Genomic DNA, 22,127 nt, shown 5'->3' on the forward strand with positions numbered 1-22,127 from the left:
AAAAAGATAAATTAAAAAAGCATGGGATTTTTTCCCCCTTAAACATATATGCAAACTATGACCAACAAATCTAATTTCATACAACACAAATAGATATTAATACATTTAGTAAGTTTTTAATAAAGTAGTTGACAGTGGAAGGTGTTTGGACAAAGATTGGAAGGTCCTGATGTGTTACATATTCTATGAACAACAACGAGATTATTTGGTTTTATAGAAGAAAAGAATTAAGAGTAATAAATATTTTTGTCTTAAAACTCTGTCCAATTTTAATTGAAGGCAAGTTACCTGCTGAAAATTGCAGGCATTTAATGTACTGTTTTCTTCTTATCATGCTCGGAAGCACTTGACACTTAGCACTTCTCATACATTGCAGGGGAGATAACACTGGGGATGAGGACCTGGATGGAAGTCTTCTATCACCCAGTGCTCTGTCCTTCTGGACCCAGAAGAGATATTCTCATTCCCTTCCTGGCAACAAGATAACAATAAATAAGCACTCACTGGAATCTGAAATTGTGTTTTGTTTTTCATAGCTGGTAATTGTTAATTGACTGCAAGGAGAACAGCATAAGCAATTAATTTAATTAAGTGATTGGAATAGCGATGACATATTCAGAGATGACCATTATTAAAGTTGTGTGTAAAATACGGTTTCAGGTTATTACACAGATAAACAGACAGCAAATGTAAATTGTTACAAGTGAAACACTATTTTTTCTTATTTTGGTATTGGACAAATATTTTTGTTTATAACTATGCCTTTACAATTTACCCTGTGTCAATTGGGCAATTCAGTTTTTAAAATTTTGTTTTAATTAGTGTGGTGCTCTGAGCATATCAGATGCAGTTTTCTTCTCCAGTGACCTTGAGGAGGTCCTGGTGTTATTAAGCCCAACTTCCATTCCTGCATTTCTGTACCTGTATCAATAGGGTCACGTCTGTTCTCCACGGTGAGGGCAAGAGGGGAATCCATAGGCTGAGGTGCATACTCTGAGGTGCAATATGAATCTACAGCTCCTGATCCTTTGGATATTTGTTAATAAATTTGGGGCAGAATGATGAGAAATAGAGGTTTCAGAGAGTTCTCTGTATGTGATCCCTGTGCCTGAAACTTATTCAGCCTAGGCTGAAAACCAAGGAGCACTGATGAACTTTGTCTAAGACGCACATACTAGCATAGAATAAAGTAAAATACAGGGAGGTCTGTATTTTAAAAAATTTTGCATCACTTTTGCAGAGGACACTCAGTCATTCATTCAACAAATGTATTTGAGTAACATCCTGGAACAGGGCATTGTCAATAGCAAGGCAGAAATATTAGTGAACAAGACCGGGAAGGGTCATGCATTTATGCAACTTTCAGTTCAGGCTAGAGTTCTTTTGTAAATTCTTATTTACTTACTACATATAATTCTATGTGTAATGATGAAATATTTATAGGGTGATACAGGTGCATAGGAATAAGACAAAAACATATTTTAACACTTAAACTCCTGAATGAGCAAGTTTATTATATCCATTCTTTAAAAAAAAAGGAACCTTGGGAGAGTGAGTTGACCTGAGAGGGGTGGAAGGGTTGCTCTGCCTGTGATGTCTCCCTGGGACTTACCCATGAATACAGAAGGAGGGATAAAAAAAGTCCTCTTTGAAAAATATTAAAGTAAACATATTACTAGTCTCCCTTAGTGTGGGAGGGGGGAAGATTATGATCAGTAATGGCTGCTCCCCACATTTCATTTAGACACAATAATCAGTAATGAGAAACATCTAAAAAGGGCACTGGTGAGCCAATAGAAATGTATGTCAAAATGCCTAAAAATGGAACTGCTTTTTGACCCAGCAATTCCACTGCTGGGCTTACACTCTAAGAATGCTGACACACCAGTTCAAAAGCACCGATGCACCCCAATGTTCATAGCAGCACAATTTACATGAGCCAAGCGTTAGAGGCAACCCAAGTGCCTATTAGTAAATGAGTGGATCCAAATACTATGGTACACTTACACAATGGATCACTACATAGCAAAAGGAAAGAAGGAGCTCCTAACCTTGGCAACAGCATGGATGGATCTGGAGAGCATTATGCTAAGTGAAATAAGCCAGATGGTGAAAGACAAATGCCATATAATCTCATCTATAAGTGGAATCTAACAAACAAAATGAACAAATGAGCCAAATAGAAACAGAGAATAGGAAATAAAGAACATACTGACAGTGACTGGAGGGGAGAGGGGAGGAGTATAAGGGGAGAAAGAAGGGGAAGGAGCAAGCAAAGGAACAGGAATAGAGGATTCAGGGGCATGGGAAATGGGGGGGCATTGACTGTGGAGTAGTGGGGAATAGGGAAGAGGAGAGCAATAGGGAAAAAGGCAAAAAAACCCAAACCCCAAACAACTATAACTGAAAAACAATAAACTAAAATACCTGAACCTTAGCTCTCAGGATCTTCACATAAACGCTTTCGGGGAAAGCATGGCTTCAGTCAGAAATAATTGAGTGGCAACTGCTTTTTTCAGGACATCTTTCACATCCTTATTCCTCAAACTATAGATGAGTGGGTTTAGCATGGGGATGACAACTGTCTAGAAAACAGAGGCCACTTTGTCCGAGTCCATGGAGTAACTGGAGCTGGGTCGGAAATACATGAAGAGGAGTGTTCCATAAAACATAGCCACAGCAGTTAAGTGGGAGGCACAGGTAGAGAAGGCTTTGTGTCTGCCCTTGGCTGATTTCATTCTAAGGATGGTAGTTATGATGTAGCTGTAGGAGAGGAGGACAGTGACAATACTGAACCCCAGAACACAGCTACTGTAGGTGAACATCACTATCTCATTGATGGTTGTGTCTGAGGTGGAGATGGCTAGTAAGGGTGGGAAGTCACAGAAAAAGTGATTGATGATATTGGACTTGCAGAATGACAATCGAATTGTGCAATAAGTAAAGACTGCAGAGTACAGCAGGCTTTGGATGTACACAATGGCCACTAGCTGGGCACAGACTCTTCTGGACATGGTCACTGTATACAGAAGGGGAGTACAAATGGCTACGTAACGGTCATAGGCCATGACAGACAGCATGACACATACCACATCTGCAAAGGCACCAAAACAGAACATCTGAAGGGCACATAAATTATATGGGATCCACTTTTGCTCAGATAAGAAATCAGCCAGCATCTTGGGGGAGACAGAGGAGGAGTAGCAGATATCACTGAAAGACAGATTGCTCAGGAAATAATACATGGGCGTGTGGAGTCGGGCGTCCATGCTGATCAACAGGATCATCCCTAGGTTGGCGATCACCGTGATGCCATAAACCAGCAGGAAGAGCACAAAGAGCCCCTGCTGCACATCCCGCCTGCCAGAGAGTCCTAAGAGTATGAAGTCTGTGAACACGGTGCAGTTCTCAACAGCCATCAGTCATGTCTGGAAATTCCTGGTTGTGGAGGAAGGAAAAGGATGTGCAGTGTTAACATCATCTATCTTATCAGTTAAATTGCTGATTCTCTCTATTTCTCAGTCATTAGGAAAACAAGAAAACAATGCTAGAACTCCATGAGGAAATGACTCTTTGTAAATACTTGCATTATAATGTAAATCAGTACAGGTGAATGATAATATCTCTTACATTTATATAGCATTTTACTAAGTTTGTGGCATACTTTTTCATTAAATCATGCTATTTCCGTACCAGCCTATGTAGTATTTATGGTAATTTTTGTAACTCCTTTCTTAGAGATTAAGAAGTGATGTTCCCATAGCTGAGGCAATTATTCTTAAATTAATTAGTTGAGTAAGCCACATCTTCTGATAAGATTGTTGCTGTTTTCAGTATTGTGGAGCCTGTGTTATATGCTGTAATTGAGAAACATAGTTAGTTGAGAGGTTCAAAGAGTGAATATGTTGTTTTGTTTTCCTCCATTGTTAGAATTGTGGACGGGCAGAGACATGGTGGTGTCTGGATAGAACATTCCCCTAAACCTTACTCACCCCTCATGTCTTTCCAGTCTGCACAGACAGGGAGAAAGATAGTCTGTGATTCAGGAACCCCTGGAGCAGGAGGGTGGTGGTGCTCGGGAAGAGGCTGGAGGGTCGCCATGGCCGAGAGTTAGACTGGAATAGGCCTGGGCTGACCATGCTCCCTCTGACAGCGGCAGCTGTTCAGCAGAGCTTCTGCAGAATGTTTGGGACCTGACTCCCGGCTTGCTGGTCTCAGGGGTGACAGAGAGGTAAGAAAGGGTTGATGTATTTCTGTGCGAGTCACTTTCCTCTAACCAACTAGAATCCACAGCATGCATTCACCAACAGAACAGATATGTCAGTTGCAGGATAAAAGTCCTCATGTGTCCACAGCCCAGTAAATTCAGAGAGATATCATGTTGAACTATGTCTCCATTTCCCTAAAATTGAAATATTGCTTATTGTTTTCTTTTTGTTTAAAGCTTTTTATTTATGCACATTTCAAAGGTAGAGTATAAGATTGAGAAAGGATTGCAAGTTAAAATTCTGGTGAGTTCTACACATTGGAATGTTTTTTTCATTGTTTTTCAAGTACTGTTGTCTCCATTTTGCCCCCATGACTCTCCCCTACTCCGCCCACCTCCCACCTTCCAATTTCTTTCCTCCCCCCTGTCGTCTTTGCCCATGGGTCCTTTATACATGTTCCTTGACTTGACCCTTACCCTTCTTTTCCCCGTCATTCCCCTTCTCCCTCCCCCATCCTTTGTGGTCACTGTCAGGTTGTTCTTTATTTCCATGTGTCTGATTCTATTTGGCTGGTTTATTTTGTTGATTAGGTTCTGCTTATAGGTGAGATCATATGGTCTTTCACCATTTTGCCTCTCTCACTTAGGATAATATTCCCCAGTTCCATCCATGATGTTGCAAAAGGTGAGTTCCTTCTTTCTTTCTGGTGCATAGTATTCCATTATGTAAATGTACCTCGTTTTTTTGATCCACTCATTTGCTGATGGGCACTTATGTTGTTTCCAGCACTTGGCTCATGTGAATTGTGCTGCTGTGAAGACTGAGGTGTATAAGTGCTTTTCAATTGGTGTTGTAGGATTCTTAGGATATAATCCCAGCAATGGAAATGCTGGGTTAAAAGGCAGTTCCATTTTTAGTTTTCCAAGGAAAGTTCTTATTGTTTTCTTTGATTCCTATTTTCCTTGAGTAGCTCTGAAATCTGCCTGTCTTTGCTTTAACAGAATTGGTCTTTCGGAGGTCAATTGAGTTCTATGTCCCAGTGTTCTAATTTACCCAATCAATATATTATGTATATCATAGGTGACCCCTTCTGTTCTGTGAGAATATAGTGACAGTGGAGTGGAAGGCAGGAGAATAGAAAAGGACAATCTGTTTACTGATCTAGTGATCAACGTGCAGTTCTCCAAACCCTTGGCATAAACCCATTTGAATATCTGTTCCTGTAGACAGCTGTTTAATGAAAAGGAGATATTTCTTTTAAAAATATACAAAGTATAGGAATAGAGAAGCCAAAGAACTTATATGTATGACCCATGGGCATGAACTAAAGGTGGGTGTGGGGGGAATGTGGGTGGGAGAAGGTTTGCAGGGTGGAGGGGAATAAAGGGGTAAATTGGGACAACTCTAATAACATAATCAATAAAATATATAAATAAATAAAATGAGTAAATAACATGTCCATAGAGAAAAATTAAAATAAAAACATAAAGAGTATACAGGTAAGAGATTAAAAATAAAAAAATTCTCCCACCTCCTCAATCCATGCTTGCATTTCATTGTATTTCCTGTCATTTATGCGTATGTCTTTAAAATTAGATTGATAAAAGTATTTAAAATTTCGTATAACATTTCATACCCTCTATAGATTTCCTAGCATACATTCAGTCCAATGATGATAAAAACTAGAGAAATCATACACAGACATCAGACGAACAGCAAGTCCAGGTGCACTGACTTCCATGCTCCACCCAGTCTGTCTGCAGGAGGGCTCAGCCCTGCCTCCCCACTGAGCTGGGTTATATCACCTTTAACATGTCTGCTCACTGGGCGTAGAACACAGTCTCTCAGGAATACGGGACAGATACAATTAGTTATATATTTTGTCATGTGGTATTTTTCTACAGGCAGAGTGATTGAGAAAGAACTACAGACTTAAAAGAAATGTTAGGTGTGTTGAAAAACCACCTAAGTATTTTTCCACCAGGCAAACACAAGAGAGTGCTGTACGTGTGGAACAGAAGAGCTCCACTATCGTTGTCTTATTTCCTTGGCGTGTGTGTGGAGGAGGCAGAGTCCTCCTTGGTCATCTCCTTCAGATTCCTCCCCACCCTCCTTTTCCCCTCAGGTGCTCCCTATTTCCAGGGATGCCAGCTACTGCAGGCCGCACCCCCTTTAAGCAGGATCCAAAGGTGATCTTCAGAAACTGGGAGCCCCTGTAGTGTAACTCCCACTCCCCATGACATCCAGAGGATGGAGAGCAACATATGGTCAAAAAGTCGATAATTTAAATTCATTCCCAAAGGTTTTATGTTCTAATAGAATGGCTTTCTTTAACTACATGTGGAGCGGGGAAGATTCACAACGCAAGTTAAGACTCCAGAGCAAACAAGGGAGAAAAGATTTTCTATGTCTACAGGGCTGTCCTGAGATCCCAGGCGACCCCACACCCAGTGCTGCAGAGAAGAGAAAAGTCTACTCATAATCTCTTCCTTCCAGATAATGGATGTTTGGCCCTGAGGCCTGGGTCTCTATCAAACAGTGCAGAGCTTGACAAAGCCACCAAGGAAAACCAGTTCAGTAAGGCTTCCTGGGTCAGGAATAAGGAAAGTAGTGACTGGAGGCTGCTAAAAATACCTCTGATATATATCAGTGAGGTAGCACTTTCTGATGACAGAAGACAATCATTTAATGAAATAGTTTATATGGAAGTCATATTCTTCGCTAATTTTACAATAATATTTTGAAAATGTGTGTATAAAGAAACTGTTAGTGATTTAAAATCTCTAATAGGTTTCACAGCATACTTTCAGTCCAATAAAGATAAAAATGAGAGAAATCTAAAACAGAAATCAGACAATTGCCTACAATCTTATAGTAAATAGTGTTTGATTTTTGAAAACTTTTTAAAGATACATATATGTTAATTTTAAAATGTACGTTTTTGAAAGTTCAAATGTGCCTTCATCCAAACCCTGAACAACAATCAGAAAACTAGCCTTTCAGAGACTGTTTATGGACCGTAACACAATTGATTCCAAAATGGGAAATCATTGTGTATGTTTTTATAAAGTGTACAGAATTAGAGTCTTCTGCTTTCCCCCCTCATGTCTGCATGCTTTCGTTAAGCACTGTGTATGTGAGATTCCCCCGCTGTTCCAGGTGAGGATAGTTATTCATTCTCTTTGCTTGTAGGATTGCAATGAATAATCACACGGAATATTTTTGTGAAATCCCAAATCATGCTACATTGATCATTTTTGTACAGCCTTTGCATGTACATACTTTCTCATTTCTGATGGGTACAAAAGTACTAGGGGGATTTGGGGTCGGCTGCAACAGAAAGCTGCCATTGAGTTTAACAAAGTTGAACTCAGGTTTGAATTCCGTCAGTGGGTGAGAGCTGTAGATGTTCCACATTCAGGCAGGTACTTGGTGTTAATATTGAGAATCTTTCTCATGGTAGCTGATCTTAGGTGCAGCACATACATACAGGAAATATGTAAGTGCTAAGTATACAACTTGTTTTAAAAAATATCCTCGTAATCACTATCCAGACCAAGAAACAGAACATTATTAGAATCACTAAAGCCTTCTACATTCTCCCTTCTTTTTAGTTCTCTTTAGTTCACACATTAGACTCAGATCTGTTTAGAGTAGCTAGAAACTTATGCAGTCTGATTTTAAACACATTTCCGTTGTGTTACAGGGGAACAGTGTGCCAGCTGGATGCTGTTATCGTTCTGCTTTCAGGGTCCACACCCATCTGTGCTTGGGCTTTGTCTAGGTCAGTTGCACTCCTGCCACGTTGCTGTTCAGGATACGACCCAGGTCAGAGGTAGAACTTCCAAGGCCATGGGTTAAAATGGACATATCATTACTACAAGAAGCATCTCCTGTTGTTTTTCTACTGTATTGTGTCTCAGAATCCCAGCAACAATACCATCCTACAGAACAGAGCAGTGTCCTTTTCCTCCTTGGGTTTCCCTAGCAATCTGGAATGTTCTCACTCAAAAGCATTTTGTAACTGCACCTACATATTGAATGACTTCTGGTTTTGTGTAACTGTGGCAAAAATTTAAGATTGCCCTTGCTTCTTGTGTGGTCCTTCAAATTCATGTCCTTGTGCCTGTTTACTAAACAAGCCACTTCCTGTAATTTGACCATCTACAAGGTTGAGCAGAGGCATGTGAAGTTATCAATTATCTTGATAATTGCTGCTTGGTGTATTTGTTCTCCAAATAATTTCTCTGCCTGTCTTTAACATTCCCTTATTTTATCACCCACAACCACTTTATGTTCTTGCATAGGAGCTACAAAAAATGAATTGAAGGCACACACTGGTCTGTCGGTGAATTTTTTCTGCCTTATATGTAAAAGCATTCTGTAATGATGTATATTTTTGATATCTTTCTTTCAGGTGCTATGCTAGTGTTTGGGTAAAGAAACAGAATGCACAGTCCTGAGTCTCAGAGTGCTTGAAACCCCACATTGATGGTAGTGAATAGGGAACAGAGTCATGGATTCATCAAAGTCCTAAGCCACATGATGGTGTATGGACCAACGTAGAGAGTGGTGCAGGGAAGGACAGCCCCTGGAGGATGCCAATGAATTGTGAATTGCAGCCCAGGGATTGAGTCATGAGGCCAGTCCCCTTTGCTTTTTATACCTTAGCCACGCTGGTCTGCATTAAGCTTTTACATCCCAGAGAAAAGACATGGTTTTGTCCAATCAAGGCCTCTCTAATAGCTGATCCATCTGCCTAGAATGCTTCTCTAACTACTTGAAGCCCTCACTTAATTCCCACTTATCTTTTTGATCGCAGGTAATTGTGTTCATGTCAGGAAACATATTTTATCTTCCTTCCCTCTATTTGCTCAATATGCTTTGGATGTTAGTGCCCAGTCCTTTTTCATATGGCATCATTATAGTTTATTATAAATAATTTGAATGATCATTTATCATAATTTGTCACTTCCTCTAGATGATAAGCTTTCTCATTAGAAAAGCTGCAGGAGTTGCTGTGGAATAAAAAGCACAAAGAACTGAACAGAGACTTTGGAAACTCTCAGTAAGTTTTAGAAAATTAAATTAATGCACAAATGAAAGATCAATGTAATAAAAGTTTGGTAAGTAGAAGTCGACAGCATTTCCACAAATAAAGAGTAGCACATATAAATTCAAGGCATAAAAGAAAGCATGGACTATTTAGTAAATGACACATTTTGGAGTGGCTGAAACATGGTATAAATAGTTATTGGTTCATACCAAATGAATCAAAAACAGTTTGTTTTTTGGAACATATATGTAACGTTTGGATATATATTGTAATGTATAACTTTTCAATGGAGCCATTTTTTGTTTCTAAGTTTTTCCAGGTCCTCTTTCACATCCTTGGCTTACAAGGTATAAGTCCCAGGGTTTAGCATAGGAATCACAAGGATGTAAAACAATGAGTTCACTTTGTCCTATGAAGTAGGAACAAACTTGGTCTGAAATACATGAAGCTCGAGTCCCCTGGGAAATGGCCACAACAGTTAAGTAGGAGGTGCTGGTGGAGGAAGCTTGACCCTCCCCTCAGCACAGTTGGTCTTCATCAGTGCCAGGATATATAACAATTAGCACAAAAAATCCTGACACAGTAATCAGTTAATGAAGCGCAGAATTGTGAATATGTCCAGCTGATTGAGCTGAGAATCATCAATATAGCAGAAGGCGAGGTGGGCCATCACAGAAGAAGTGGCTAGTCTCATTTGACCCAAAGGAACATAAGCAGCATATTAACATTGTATTTCCTGAAGCATCCGTAATTCCCACCGTGTGCTCCCCAGCCATGAGCAGGGCGCATACTCTGCTGGACATGGGGAATGTAAAGAGGAAGGGGTTGCCACTGGCCTTGTGCCCATCCAGGGCCATCACCACCAACCTCAGACACTCAGACTTTGTGAAGGTGCAGAAGATCAAGCATTGCAGAGAGCAGCCACTGAAGGGGACTGACTTCTTGGCAAGGAAACCTATCAGCGTTCTGGGTCCAGTTGCTGTGCTGTAGCAGAAGTCACTGAAAGAGTGGTCGCTGAGGAAAAAATACATTGACGTGTGCACCTAGAACCAGGCCAAAAGAAAAAGAACATTACTAGCATCTCAGAAATTGTACCCATACCCATCACAAATTGATGTCCAGTATGCTTAATCAGTTTGTGCGTCTTTGAGGTTTATAGTAGTGAAACCATGTAATTTTTTACACATCTTTGTCAGGCTTGTTCATTCAACATTATGTCTGTAAAATTTCTCCATGCTGTTGCATGTGGAAGCAGTTCATTCATCGTCATTGCTGTGTAGTTTTTGAATGTACGAACTTATCATGAAGTCATTTTCCAAATCTAGACCACGGGTCAGCACACTATGGCACGTGAAGTGTTATTGAAGCTGCGATGCACCATTTCTTTTTTTTTTTTCCCATGGCTTGAGGTACATTTATTTATTTATTCCAATTATTATTGTTATTCAATTACAGTTGTATGCCTTTTCTCCCCATCCTTCCACCCCACCCCAGCTGACCCCACCTCCCTCTCCCACCTCCACCCTCCCCCTTGATTTTGTGCATGTGTCCTTTAGAGTAGTTCCTGTAATCCCCTCTCCTCAGTGTCTCCTCCCCAATCCCACCTGGTTATTGTTAAATTGTTCTTAACTTCAATGTCTCTGGTTATATTTTGTTTGCTATTTTGTTCTGTTGATTATGTTCCAGTTAAAGGTGAGATCATGTGGTATTTGTCCCTTACTGCTTGGCTTATTTCACTTAGCATAATGCTCTCCCGTTGCATCCATGCTGTTGCACCATTTCTTTACACATAGTTGATGGTTTCTTTTATGAAACAAAGGCCAATCTCAGTGCTTGTGGAAAAATTTTATAGCCCACAAATCTTAAAAATGTGCAATACTTATCACTGTAAGGAAAAGTGTGTCAGCTCCTGATTTAACGTGTTGAGGAAAAAATGAGCTGTTTTCAATTTTATACTATTGCAAATAATTCAATGGTGAATATTCTGTACATGTGTTTGGGTGAACATATTCATTGGTTTCCCTGGAGTATAATTCTAAGATTGTTGTTTGGGTCATAGGCTAAATATCTGAGTAACATCCATGAAGTGCTTCAAATGGCTTAGGCAGTCTTCTCAGCATTCATTTAGTTAATCACGTAACAATCAGTGACACAGGTAGTATATTCTCCCCATTTCACAGATAGTTAACTGAGGCATAGAAAAATCAAGTAACTTATTCAAAGTGCCTTTCAATAGCTGGGTACAGAGCTGGCAGATGAATCAAGAAAATTTGGCTCCTTCCCTCATCCAGGAATCTACGCTTTTGAAAGGATAACCTATACATGATCACACACATATATTTCTGAGGTATTTACTATATCCTTTAACTTTAAACAGTGATTTTAAGCTTTATATGTTTTCTTATACATTGGGGAAATAAACTGCATTGGACTATGAGAAAAAGGAGGGTTTGATGAAATTCTTGTGAGAGAAGTTGTGTGTGTGCTGGTAAGGCTGTTGTGCTTTCCCAGTTAGAGCTTCGAATTAGGGAATTAGACACATCTTGGAAAGTTGTATCTCACAAGGAATCTGCCTTCAGTCCTGTGGCTTTCCTAGTGGTGCCGTTTACGTATTTGTTGGTCAAACTGTAAATCAGCAAGTTCAGCCTGAGGATGACCATGGTTTAGAACTGAGATAAATTTATCACTATTGGGAGAAGACTCCCCTGATGGGTGGCCACCGACACCAGGCGAGAGGCCCATAGAGAGAAGGTGTTTGTCCTCCCAGTGGTAAAGCGGATCTTTAATTCTGAGAAAATGGTGAAAAAGTAGGAGATGATGATGTGATAAAACAGATCATTTCCACTGAGCTGCCCTCGGTGGAGGGAAGCCACTCATTTATTGGTGTGTTTGTGCAGGCTAGCTTCACCAGGGGAGGGCATCACAGAAAAAATGATTCATAACCTTTTTTGTCACAGTATTTCAGAATAAATGCAGAGGATTTGTGAACCAAGGAACGCTTGTTTTCTCCCATGTGTGACAAGACACCAGCTTTCTTAACTTAACTGTATTTCAAAATAATCAGTATGCCAAAGTGGCATTTTGGGGGGTAGTATAACTGCTCTTCTTTCATGGTACAACATTGAATTCTCCAGGTACACACATTTTGTAATTTACATATATATGTGTGTGTATGTATTTGAAATCTATCATTCTATCTATATAATCTATATGGGTATAGATATGTTTTTCTACTTTGTCACAATCCTTAAAATAGAACTGATATGAATAATGACTCAGTAAATGTGTGTTTTAAGTATTTTTCTCTGGTTAGGCTGGTGGATAGTCAACTCAGTGTAGAAATAAACAGCCATGAAAAGCTCCTTCTGCTAACATAGTTCATTTGCATGAAGGTATTTTTAGTAGTTTATTTTTTATGGTATTTTTCATTACCATTTATCACCCTTATACTCTTGTCCACTTCTACCCACTCCATGGGTATGATATTTTATAAAATATATGTTTATGGATGCTTTAAAAAATACAATGTATTTTACTATACTGTTGCTCATAGTATAGTTCCGGTGGAAACTTATTTTATGGAGCAGAGATAGATGAAATCGACAAATCTGAGGAATGTTCCGAGGTGAATGCCCTTTACGTAGAGTGTAAGTGTCATGTGGGTCTTTACAGATCCATCACTTAAGTGCCCAAAACCATTCATGTACTTTCTGGAGGGTGATGGAATGTGCATTGCCAAGCCTCATACCCTGAGATTGTTGTTTTAGTGACATCTAACAGGAGGTAAAATGTTATCTAACACTTCATTTTAGTATCTATTTGTCTGTTTTGTCATTTGGTGTCACTGACACCATGCAGGTGCTTTGGATAATAGACATGGAATGCTCAGTGCTTGAGCTAAGAACACGCACAATGTCATCTTGGAGATGGTGATATAGTAACAGATGATATTAGTACAATGCTTAAAGGAGATATTTGCCTGTGATTTAAGAATGGGGCATTTAACCAGAGCAGAGAATTCTGTGGTTTCATTTTTAGGATGTTTGAAGTAGGTACATTAAGCACACTTTATACATTAAAGAAAGTGGTGTGTGTGTGTGTGTGTGTGTGTGTGTGAGTATAAAGAGAAGAGGACCTAAGTGAGAAGCCTTGTGCAGTCCACTACTCTGTCCTCCAGGGAGAAGAATAAAGTGCCCCCAGGTTTTTTTTACAGCATGGCAGCCTTAAAATTAAATGAACATTCTGAGATTCTGAAACTATATAATGTTTTTTATTGTGTATTAATAGTTATTCAATAATATTGGAAATGTCAGGTACAATTACCTTAAATTATTAAAATAGATTTTGGCATTATTAACATCCAAGCCCTAAGCAATGACCACTAGCAATATTAAAATTGTAGTTAGACTAAGGTTTCAGTTTATTTCACAGATTGACAGATAACCAATTTAAGGCATTACTACTGGAATAATGCAGTAATTAGTATTTTACTAATGTAAATACTATTTGGTTGTTTGTTTTTTTCTCCATTGAACATAAGTTTTTGTTAATAACTCTTGAACTTCAACTACATCAGTTGGGAATTTCATGTTTTTTGTAAAGTTAATCAGTATAATGCTATGAACATTTTGTGAAGGGATGTAAAGTACATCCATTAAGCACACTTTCTACATTAAAGGGATAGTGGCTATTACTGCAGTTAAAGGTCCTATACCCCCAAGCACTGTTCATGCACTTTGTGTTCAGTTGTTAAGAGCAGGTGTCTGTTCCCCAGAGCGAGGGCAAGAGGGGAAATCCACAGTCTGAGGTGAAGGCTGTGATGTGCCAAATAAATGTAGAGCTGCTGACGCTGCTGACCCCTGGGGTAGCACGATCAGAAACAGAGGATCTGAGAAGTTGTCTACATCACATGAACTGTGTCCCTGATGGTTACCCAGCCTTGGGCAAAGAAGAAATACAGGTGGGTTTTGTGTAAAATGAACATGCAAGAATAAAACAAAACAAAGTTATTCTCTTTTTCATACACAAAATCTGCCTTTTCCTTCTATCTTGCAGGGGGACACAACATTCATTGCACAAATGATTTTAAATGGCATCCTGAAAATGAGCATTGTAAATAACAAAGTAGAAATACGGGGGAGCCAGATAGACAAGACCCTTGCAGTTATGTAACTTTGAACTAAGGCAGGACAGTTTTAATTTACTCTTACTCATTCATTTACTACTTATTACTTCTAAGTGTTGTGATGGGACATTTATAGGGTGATACAAGCACATAGGAAGAAGACAACAAAAGCTAACTTAAACCACTAAAACTCCCTTCTGGCTCAGCAAGTTTATTAAAATCATTTGCTTAAAAAATGGAACTTTAAACATGGAGGAACATGGTACTATGCCCATATCTCTCTGAGATATATACCCATGAATAGAGCAGAGTAATACATACAGACCCTCTTTACAAAACTAAGAGTAAGCCTATTACGTGTATTTACTTTGAAGAGATGAAGATTCATGATGACTATTCTCTGCATTTAATTTAGGCACACAGGTGAATAAAGAAATATTCAGAATTTGTGAGACTGCAAAATCTGTGTCAAATGCCTAAATTTTAATTCTCAACAACTCTAAATAAATATTTTTTGGTGAACATGTTTTCACACAGAACATAATTTAGTGACAACAACTTTTTTCAGGGCACCTTTCACATCCTTATTCCTCAAACTGTAGATGAGTGGGTTTAACATGGGGATGACAACTGTGTAGAAAACGGAAGCCACTTTGTCCGTGTCCATGGAGTAACTCAAGTTGGGTCTGAAATACATGAAGAAGAGTGTCCCATAAAATATAGCCACAGTGGTTAAGTGGGAGGCACAGGTAGAGAAGGCTTTGCGTCTGCCTGTGGCGGACTTCATGCGAAGGATGGTAGTTACGATGTAGCTGTAGGAGAGGAGGACAGTGATGATGCTGGACCCCACTACGCAACTACAGGAAACGGTCATTGCTATTTCATGGGTGGTTGTGTCTGAGGTGGAGATGGCTAGTAAGGGTGGTAAGTCACAGAAAAAGTGATTGATGATGTTGGAATTGCAGAATGACAATTGAAGTGTGAAATAGGTAAAGATTGCCATATCCATAAAACCTGTGGTGTAGGCAGTGGCCACAAGCTGGATGCACACTCTCCTGGACATGGCTGTTGTATAGAGAAGGGGATGACAAATGGCTACGTAACGGTCATACGCCATGATGGACAGCATGACACATTCCACACCCCCAAAGGCACCAAAAAACATTTGAACCATGCAAAAGTAATATGCAATCTTCTTTTGCTCAGATAAGAGATCAGCCAGCATCTTGGGAGAGACAGAGGAGGAGTAGCAGACATCACAGAAAGACAGATTGCTCAGGAAATAATACATGGGCGTGTGGAGCCGGGCCTCCATGCTGATCAGCAGGATCATCCCTAGGTTGGCGATCACAGTGATGCCATAAACCACCAGGAAGAGCCCAAAGAGCCCCTGCTGCACATCCCACCTGCCAGAGAGTCCTAAGAGTATGAAGTCTGTGAACACGGTGCAGTTGTCAACAGCCATCAGTCAGGTTGGCAATCCCTGGTTGTGGAGGAAGGAAATGCAAGTGGAGGGCAAAAGCATCTTACTGTCTTAGCAGTTAAACTGCTGGTTCTTTCTATTTGTCAGCAGTTAGAAAAAGAGCTCAACAATGTACATTCTCTTTAAGTAAACTGACTCTGCAATGTTTCCAATATTACATAAAGTGTAAAAATGATAATGAACTGTTTACATTTGTATTGCACTATACAGAATATGTAACAAACTTTGATCCAAATTAAATCCTTTCATTTCCATACCAAACTATGTAGTGTTTTTCGTTCTTATAGATTAAGAAATTGATGTCCTCCGAGTCAAGTTAGTTGTTCTTAGAAGTATTTGGTCCAGAAAACCCACATCTTATTACATGGTTGTTTCTGTTCCTGATGTAGTATAAGTGTTGTTATATTCTGAAATGAAAAAGCATAGAGAAGTGAGAGATGCAGGTAACAAAAATATTTCTTTCTCTCCTCATATCCAATACTGTCAAGCAGGCAGATCACTGGCTTGTTTCTTGATGTATCGAGTGCCCACTTCCCCATTATCCCCTTGTCCTGTCCAGACTCAGTCACCAAGGGATAAAGATAGGCTGTGATCCAGGACTCCCAGAGCAGGGAGCGTTCAGTAGAGGAGAAGTTGGAGGGGTCTCCGTGGGCAGTGGGTTACAGGTCACAGGCTGAAACATGTAGGGCTAACTGTGCGCCCTCTGCCAGCACTACTTGGGGAGTTGTGTTGGGACCTGACAGTAGGCATCCTGGTAGCACAGGTGACCCAGAAGCAAGTGTGGATTGCTGTGTGAGACCCTGCACTCTAATCTGCTAGAACCCACTGAATCTATTCACCAAAAGATCAAGTGTGCAGGATACAAAGTAATGTCTCATGTGTGCACAGTCCCATAACCTCAGAGAAATTTCCATCTGAACTGGGCCCCATCCAACTCCCTAGACATTGTGACATAGCTTGACTGTGTTCTTGATCCCCGTCCTCTTGACAATCTCTTAAATCTGCAATCCTTTGGTTAAAAAGAGTTGGTTCTTGGAAGGTCAATAAAATTCTATGCTCTACCGCTATATTTTACACAAACCAAGCATATCATATATAATATAATACCTGACCTCTTCTATTCTGTGTGAATATGAGAAAATGGAGCAGAATGTAGAAAAGAGAAAGAATCACATCTGAATAATGATGTATGATCCATATGCAGGTCTCCAAAATTCCTAGTCTGGACTCATATAATTAACTGTGCTTGTAGACACATTTCTTAAAAAAATTCATTTTCAATCAAAAATATTTATAAAATATGTAAAAGTACAGGTAAGAGAGTAAAAACAAAAAATTTCCTAACTCTTTAATAAATAATACTCACATTTTATTCTTCTTTTCCATTATGAATGTCTTTAAAATAATGAGATTGATAAAAGTAAGGAAAAGTTTGTATACTATTTCTTACCCTCCATTAGTTTTATAACATGCTTTATCAAATAAAGGTAAAAGAACTAAAGAAATCTAAAATAGTAAGGAGAAAACCACAATAAAATCCTCTACCTGTTCTGGATCCCAGACTTTGTTGTCTGCTTTCTGTCTGCCAGAGGGTTCAGCACTGTCTCCTCAGTGACCTGGCTTATATCACCCTGGCTGTGTCTGGCCCTGGGTGCCAGTCTATCAGGAGCAAGGGACAGGTATAACAAGTTGTTGTATCATCTGTTATTCCCTACAGGCTGGTGATTGAGAAAGAAACATGGACCTTTTGAAAATGTTGCTTTTGTCCCTCCCGACCTTATTGCCTAATATTGTACTTACTTAGCAATAGTAAAATGAGTGTATTGAGGGCTCTCTGCGTCCAGCTCACCAAATCTTATCCAGGTATATGGTTTCCATCTCAAAATTAGCAGAAACAACCACGCAAGTTACACAGAAAGACACACAGATACAAACACTCTCATTAAATATATTTACATAATAAAGATTTTCGTAAAAACAGACAAAACTGACTATAATCATAGTGCTTAGGGAAAAGTAAGTTTTGTTGTCTAATATGGGATTTTTAATATTCAAACAAAATTTACGCCAGAATAAATACAGCTTATGTGCAAATAGTTATTCTGGAAAATGACAATGCAGCCTTTTTTACATTAATTTATTCATTCTTCTTTTGCTAATATCCTGTAGGTTTATAGAGAACCTTCAGACCTTAATAATTTTGATATGAGTACAATTACACATACATAATTTTCATAGCTAGGTTCTTCTTTAAAATAAATTCTAAGAAATGAACTTTAAGAGCATATAAATTTGACAGTCAATTTTGGCATTTTTAATAGAGTGAGATGTTTTATATTGTGTTATAATCACCATATATTATCATATATGTTTTGATACATACATCTTGAGTTGTTTCTAATAAAGTCATTATTTGAAACAGAAATTGAAACCTAGAGGTAATATGTAGAGTTTTTTACAAATTTTCATTAAACTCATAAAAGTTGCTCAAAATAGGTGTATTTTGTTTTTTTAAAAATTTCATTTTTATTGTAATTCAATTACAGTTGTCTGCATTTTCTTCCCATCCCTCCATCCCACCCCATCTGACCCCACCTCCCTCCACCGCCTCCATCCTCCACCTGGATTTTCTCCACGTGTCCTCTATAGTAGTTCCTGTAAACCTCTCTCCCTATTGGCCCCTCCCCACTCCTCTCTGGCTATTGTTAGATTGTTCTTAACTTCAATGTCTTTGGTTACATTTTGTTTGATTTTTCTTTTGTTGATTAAGTTCCAGTTAAAGGTGAGATCATATGATATTTGTCCCTTACTGCTTGGCTTATTTCACTTAGCATAATGCTCTCCAGTTCCATCCATGCTGTTGCAAAGGGTATAAGCTCCTTCTTTCTCTCTGCTGCATAGAATTCCATTGTGTAAATCTGCCTTTTCTCCACATCCCTCCATCACACTTCAGCCAAACCCACCTCCCTCCCCCACCTCCACCCTCTCCCTTGATTTTGTCCGTGTGTCCTTTATAGTAGAATGGTTTTCTTTTAACTATACCTTGCGGGGGAAGATTCACAACAGAAGTTAAGACTTCAGAGCAAACAAGGGAGAAAAGATTTTCTATGTCTACAGGGCTGTCCTGAGATCCCAGGTGACCCCACACCCAGTGCTGCAGAGAGAGCAGTGTACTCATGATCTCCTCCTTCCAGATAATGGATGTTTGGCCCTGAGGCGTGGGTCTTTATCACAAAGTGCAGAGCTTGACAAAGCCACCAAGGAAAACCAGTTCAGTAAGGCTTCTGGGTCAGGAACCGGGAAAGTAGTGATGGGAGGCTGCTAAAAATACCTCTGATATATCAGTGAGGTAGCACTTTCTGGTGACAGAAGACAATCATTTAATGAAATAGTTTATATGGAAGTCGTATTCTTTGCTAATTTTACAATAACATTTTGAAAATGTGTGTATATAAGAAACTGTTAGTGATTTTAAATCTCTGTAAGGGGTTTAATAGCATACTTTCAGTCCAATAGAGATAGAAATTAGAGAAATCTAAAACAGAAATCAGATCACTGCCTACAATCTTATAGTAAATAGTGTTTGGTTTTTGAAAACTTTTTAAAGATACATATATGTTAATTTTAAAATGTATGTTTTTGAAAGTTCAAATGTGCCTTCATCCAAACCCTGAACAACAATCAGAAAACTAGCCTTTCAGAGACTGTTTATGGACCGTAACACAATTGATTCCAAAATGGGAAATCATTGTGTATGTTTTTATAAAGTGTACAGAATTAGAGTCTTCTGCTTTCCCCCCTCATGTCTGCATGCTTTCGTTAAGCACTGTGTATGTGAGATTCCCCCGCTGTTCCAGGTGAGGATAGTTATTCATTCTCTTTGCTGTGTGGTATTGCAATGAATAATCACACGGAATATTTTTGTGAAATCCCAAATCATGCTACATTGATCATTTTTGTACAGCCTTTGCATGTACATACTTTCTCATTTCTGATGGGTACAAAAGTACTAGGGGGATTTGGGGGACGGCTGCAACAGAAAGCTGCCATTGAGTTTAACAAAGTTGAACTCAGGTTTGAATTCCGTCAGTGGGTGAGAGCTGTAGATGTTCCACATTCAGGCAGTTGCTTGGTATTAACATTGAGAATCTTTCTCATGGTAGCTGATCTTAGGTGAGGCCTGGTGCAGCACGTACATACAGGGAATACGTGAGTGGTAAGTGTACAACTTGTTTTAAAAAATATCCTCGCAATCAGTATCCAGACCAAGAAACAGAACATTATTAGAATCACTAAAGCCTTCTACATTCTCCCTTCTTTTTAGTTCTCTTTAGTTCACACATTAGACTCAGATCTGTTTAGAGTAGCTAGAAATGTATGCAGTCTGATTTTAAACACATTTCCGTTGTGTTACAGGGGAACAGTGTGCCAGCTGGATGCTGTTATCGTTCTGCTTTCAGGGTCCACACCCATCTGTGCTTGGGCTTTGGTCTAGGTCAGTTGCACTCCTGCCACGTTGCTGTTCAGGATACGACCCAGGTCAGAGGTAGAACTTCCAAGGCCATGGGTTAAAATGGACATATCATTACTACAAGAAGCATCTCCTGTTGTTTTTTACTGTATTGTGTCTCAGAATCCCAGCAACAATACCATCCTACAGAACAGAGCAGTGTCCTTTTCCTCCTTGGGTTTCCCTAGCAATCTGGAATGTTCTCACTCAAAAGCATTTTGTAACTGCACCTACATATTGAATGACTTCTGGTTTTGTGTAACTGTGGCAAAAATTTAAGATTGCCCTTGCTTCTTGTGTGGTCCTTCAAATTCATGTCCTTGTGCCTGTTTACTAAACAAGCCACTTCCTGTAATTTGACCATCTACAAGGTTGAGCATAAGCATGTGAAGTTGTCAAATATCTTGATAAATGCTATTTGGTTTATTCATTCTCGAAATAATTTCTCTGCATGTCTTTAACATTCCCTTATTTTATCATCCACAACCACTTTATGTTCTTGCATAGGAGATACCAAAAGTGAATTGAAGGTACATACTGGGCTCTCGGTGAATTTTTTCTGCCTTAGATGTACAAGCCTTCAGTAACAATGAACATTTTTGGTATCTTTCTTTCAGGTGCTATGCTAGTGTTTGGGTAAAGAAACAGAATGCACAGTCCTGAGTCTCAGATTGCTTGAAACCCCACATTGGTGGTAGTGAATAGGGAACAGAGTCATGGATTCATCAGTGTCCTAGGGCACATGATGGTGTGTGGACCAATGTGGAGAGTGCTGCAGGGAAGGAGAGCCCTGGAGGATGCCAGTGAATTGTGAATTGCAGCCCAGGGACTGAGTCATGAGGCCAGTTCCCTTGCTTTTTATACCTTAGCCGCTAAGTCCCAGAGAAATGACATGGATTTGTCCAACTCAAGGCCTCTCTAATAGCTGATCCATCTGCCTAGAATGCTTCTCTAACTACTTGAAGCTCTCACTTAATTACCGCTTATCTTTTTGATCACAGGTAATGTGTTCTTGTCAGGAAGCACATTTTATCTTCTTTCTATCTATTTGCTGAATATGCTTTGGATCTTAGTGCCCAGTCCTTTTTCATTATGGCATTATTATAGTTTATTATAAATAATTTGAATGATCATTTATCATAATTTGTCACTTCCTCTAGATGATAAGGTTCCTCAGTAGAAAAGCTGCAGGAGTTGCTGTGGAATAAAAAGCACAAAGAACTGAACAGAGACTTTGGAAACTCTCAGTAAGTTTTAGAAAATTAAATTAATGCACAAATGAAAGATCAATGTAATAAAAGTTTGGTAAGTAGAAGTCGACAGCATTTCCACAAATAAAGAGTAGCACATATACATTCAAGGCATAAAAGAAAGCATGGACTATTTACTAAATGACACATTTAGAGTGGCTGAAACATGGTATAAATAGTTATTGGTTCATACCAAATGAATCAAAAACAGTTTGATTATTTGGAACACAGTATATGTAATGTTGGGATATATATTGCAATGTATAACTTTTCAATGGAGCCATTTTTTGTTTCTAAGTTTCTCTAGGTCCTCTTTCACAATCTTGGCTTACAAGCTATAAGTCCTAGGGTTTAGCATAAGAATCACAAGGTATAAACAAATAAGTTCACTTTGTCCTATGAAGTGGGAACAAACTTGGCCTGAAATACATGAAGCTCGAGTCCCCTGGGAAATGGCCACAACAGTTAAGTAGGAGGTGCTGGTGGAGGAAGCTT

General features: G+C 39.2%; 2 protein-coding genes across 3 annotated transcripts; both read right to left on the reverse strand.

The window, feature by feature from the left end:
* Positions 1 to 2,585: 2,585 nt before the first annotated feature.
* Positions 2,586 to 3,419, reverse strand: LOC128780806 (olfactory receptor-like protein OLF2). The gene has a single exon (XM_053923680.1). It carries the CDS (start codon positions 3,417 to 3,419, stop codon positions 2,586 to 2,588), a length of 834 nt encoding a protein of 277 aa, XP_053779655.1.
* A 10,268-nt stretch (positions 3,420 to 13,687) lies between these two features.
* Positions 13,688 to 17,520, reverse strand: LOC128780990 (olfactory receptor 5AP2). Of its 2 annotated transcripts, none has more exons than XM_053924982.1 (2): positions 17,418 to 17,520; positions 13,688 to 16,279 (listed from the first exon to the last, which is right to left on the reverse strand). In XM_053924982.1, the coding sequence occupies exon 2, from the start codon at positions 15,852 to 15,854 to the stop codon at positions 14,919 to 14,921; it is 936 nt and encodes a 311-aa protein (XP_053780957.1). In that variant the 5' UTR covers positions 15,855 to 16,279; positions 17,418 to 17,520; the 3' UTR covers positions 13,688 to 14,918. The 2 variants fall into 2 exon arrangements, with proteins under 2 accessions (XP_053780957.1, XP_053780958.1); XM_053924983.1 differs by lacking the exon at positions 17,418 to 17,520 and adding an exon at positions 17,239 to 17,269.
* Between the last annotated feature and the right edge of the window lie 4,607 nt (positions 17,521 to 22,127).

This window comes from Desmodus rotundus, chromosome 5 (genome assembly GCF_022682495.2).
Source record: "Desmodus rotundus isolate HL8 chromosome 5, HLdesRot8A.1, whole genome shotgun sequence".
Taxonomy (NCBI): Eukaryota; Metazoa; Chordata; class Mammalia; order Chiroptera; family Phyllostomidae; genus Desmodus; species Desmodus rotundus.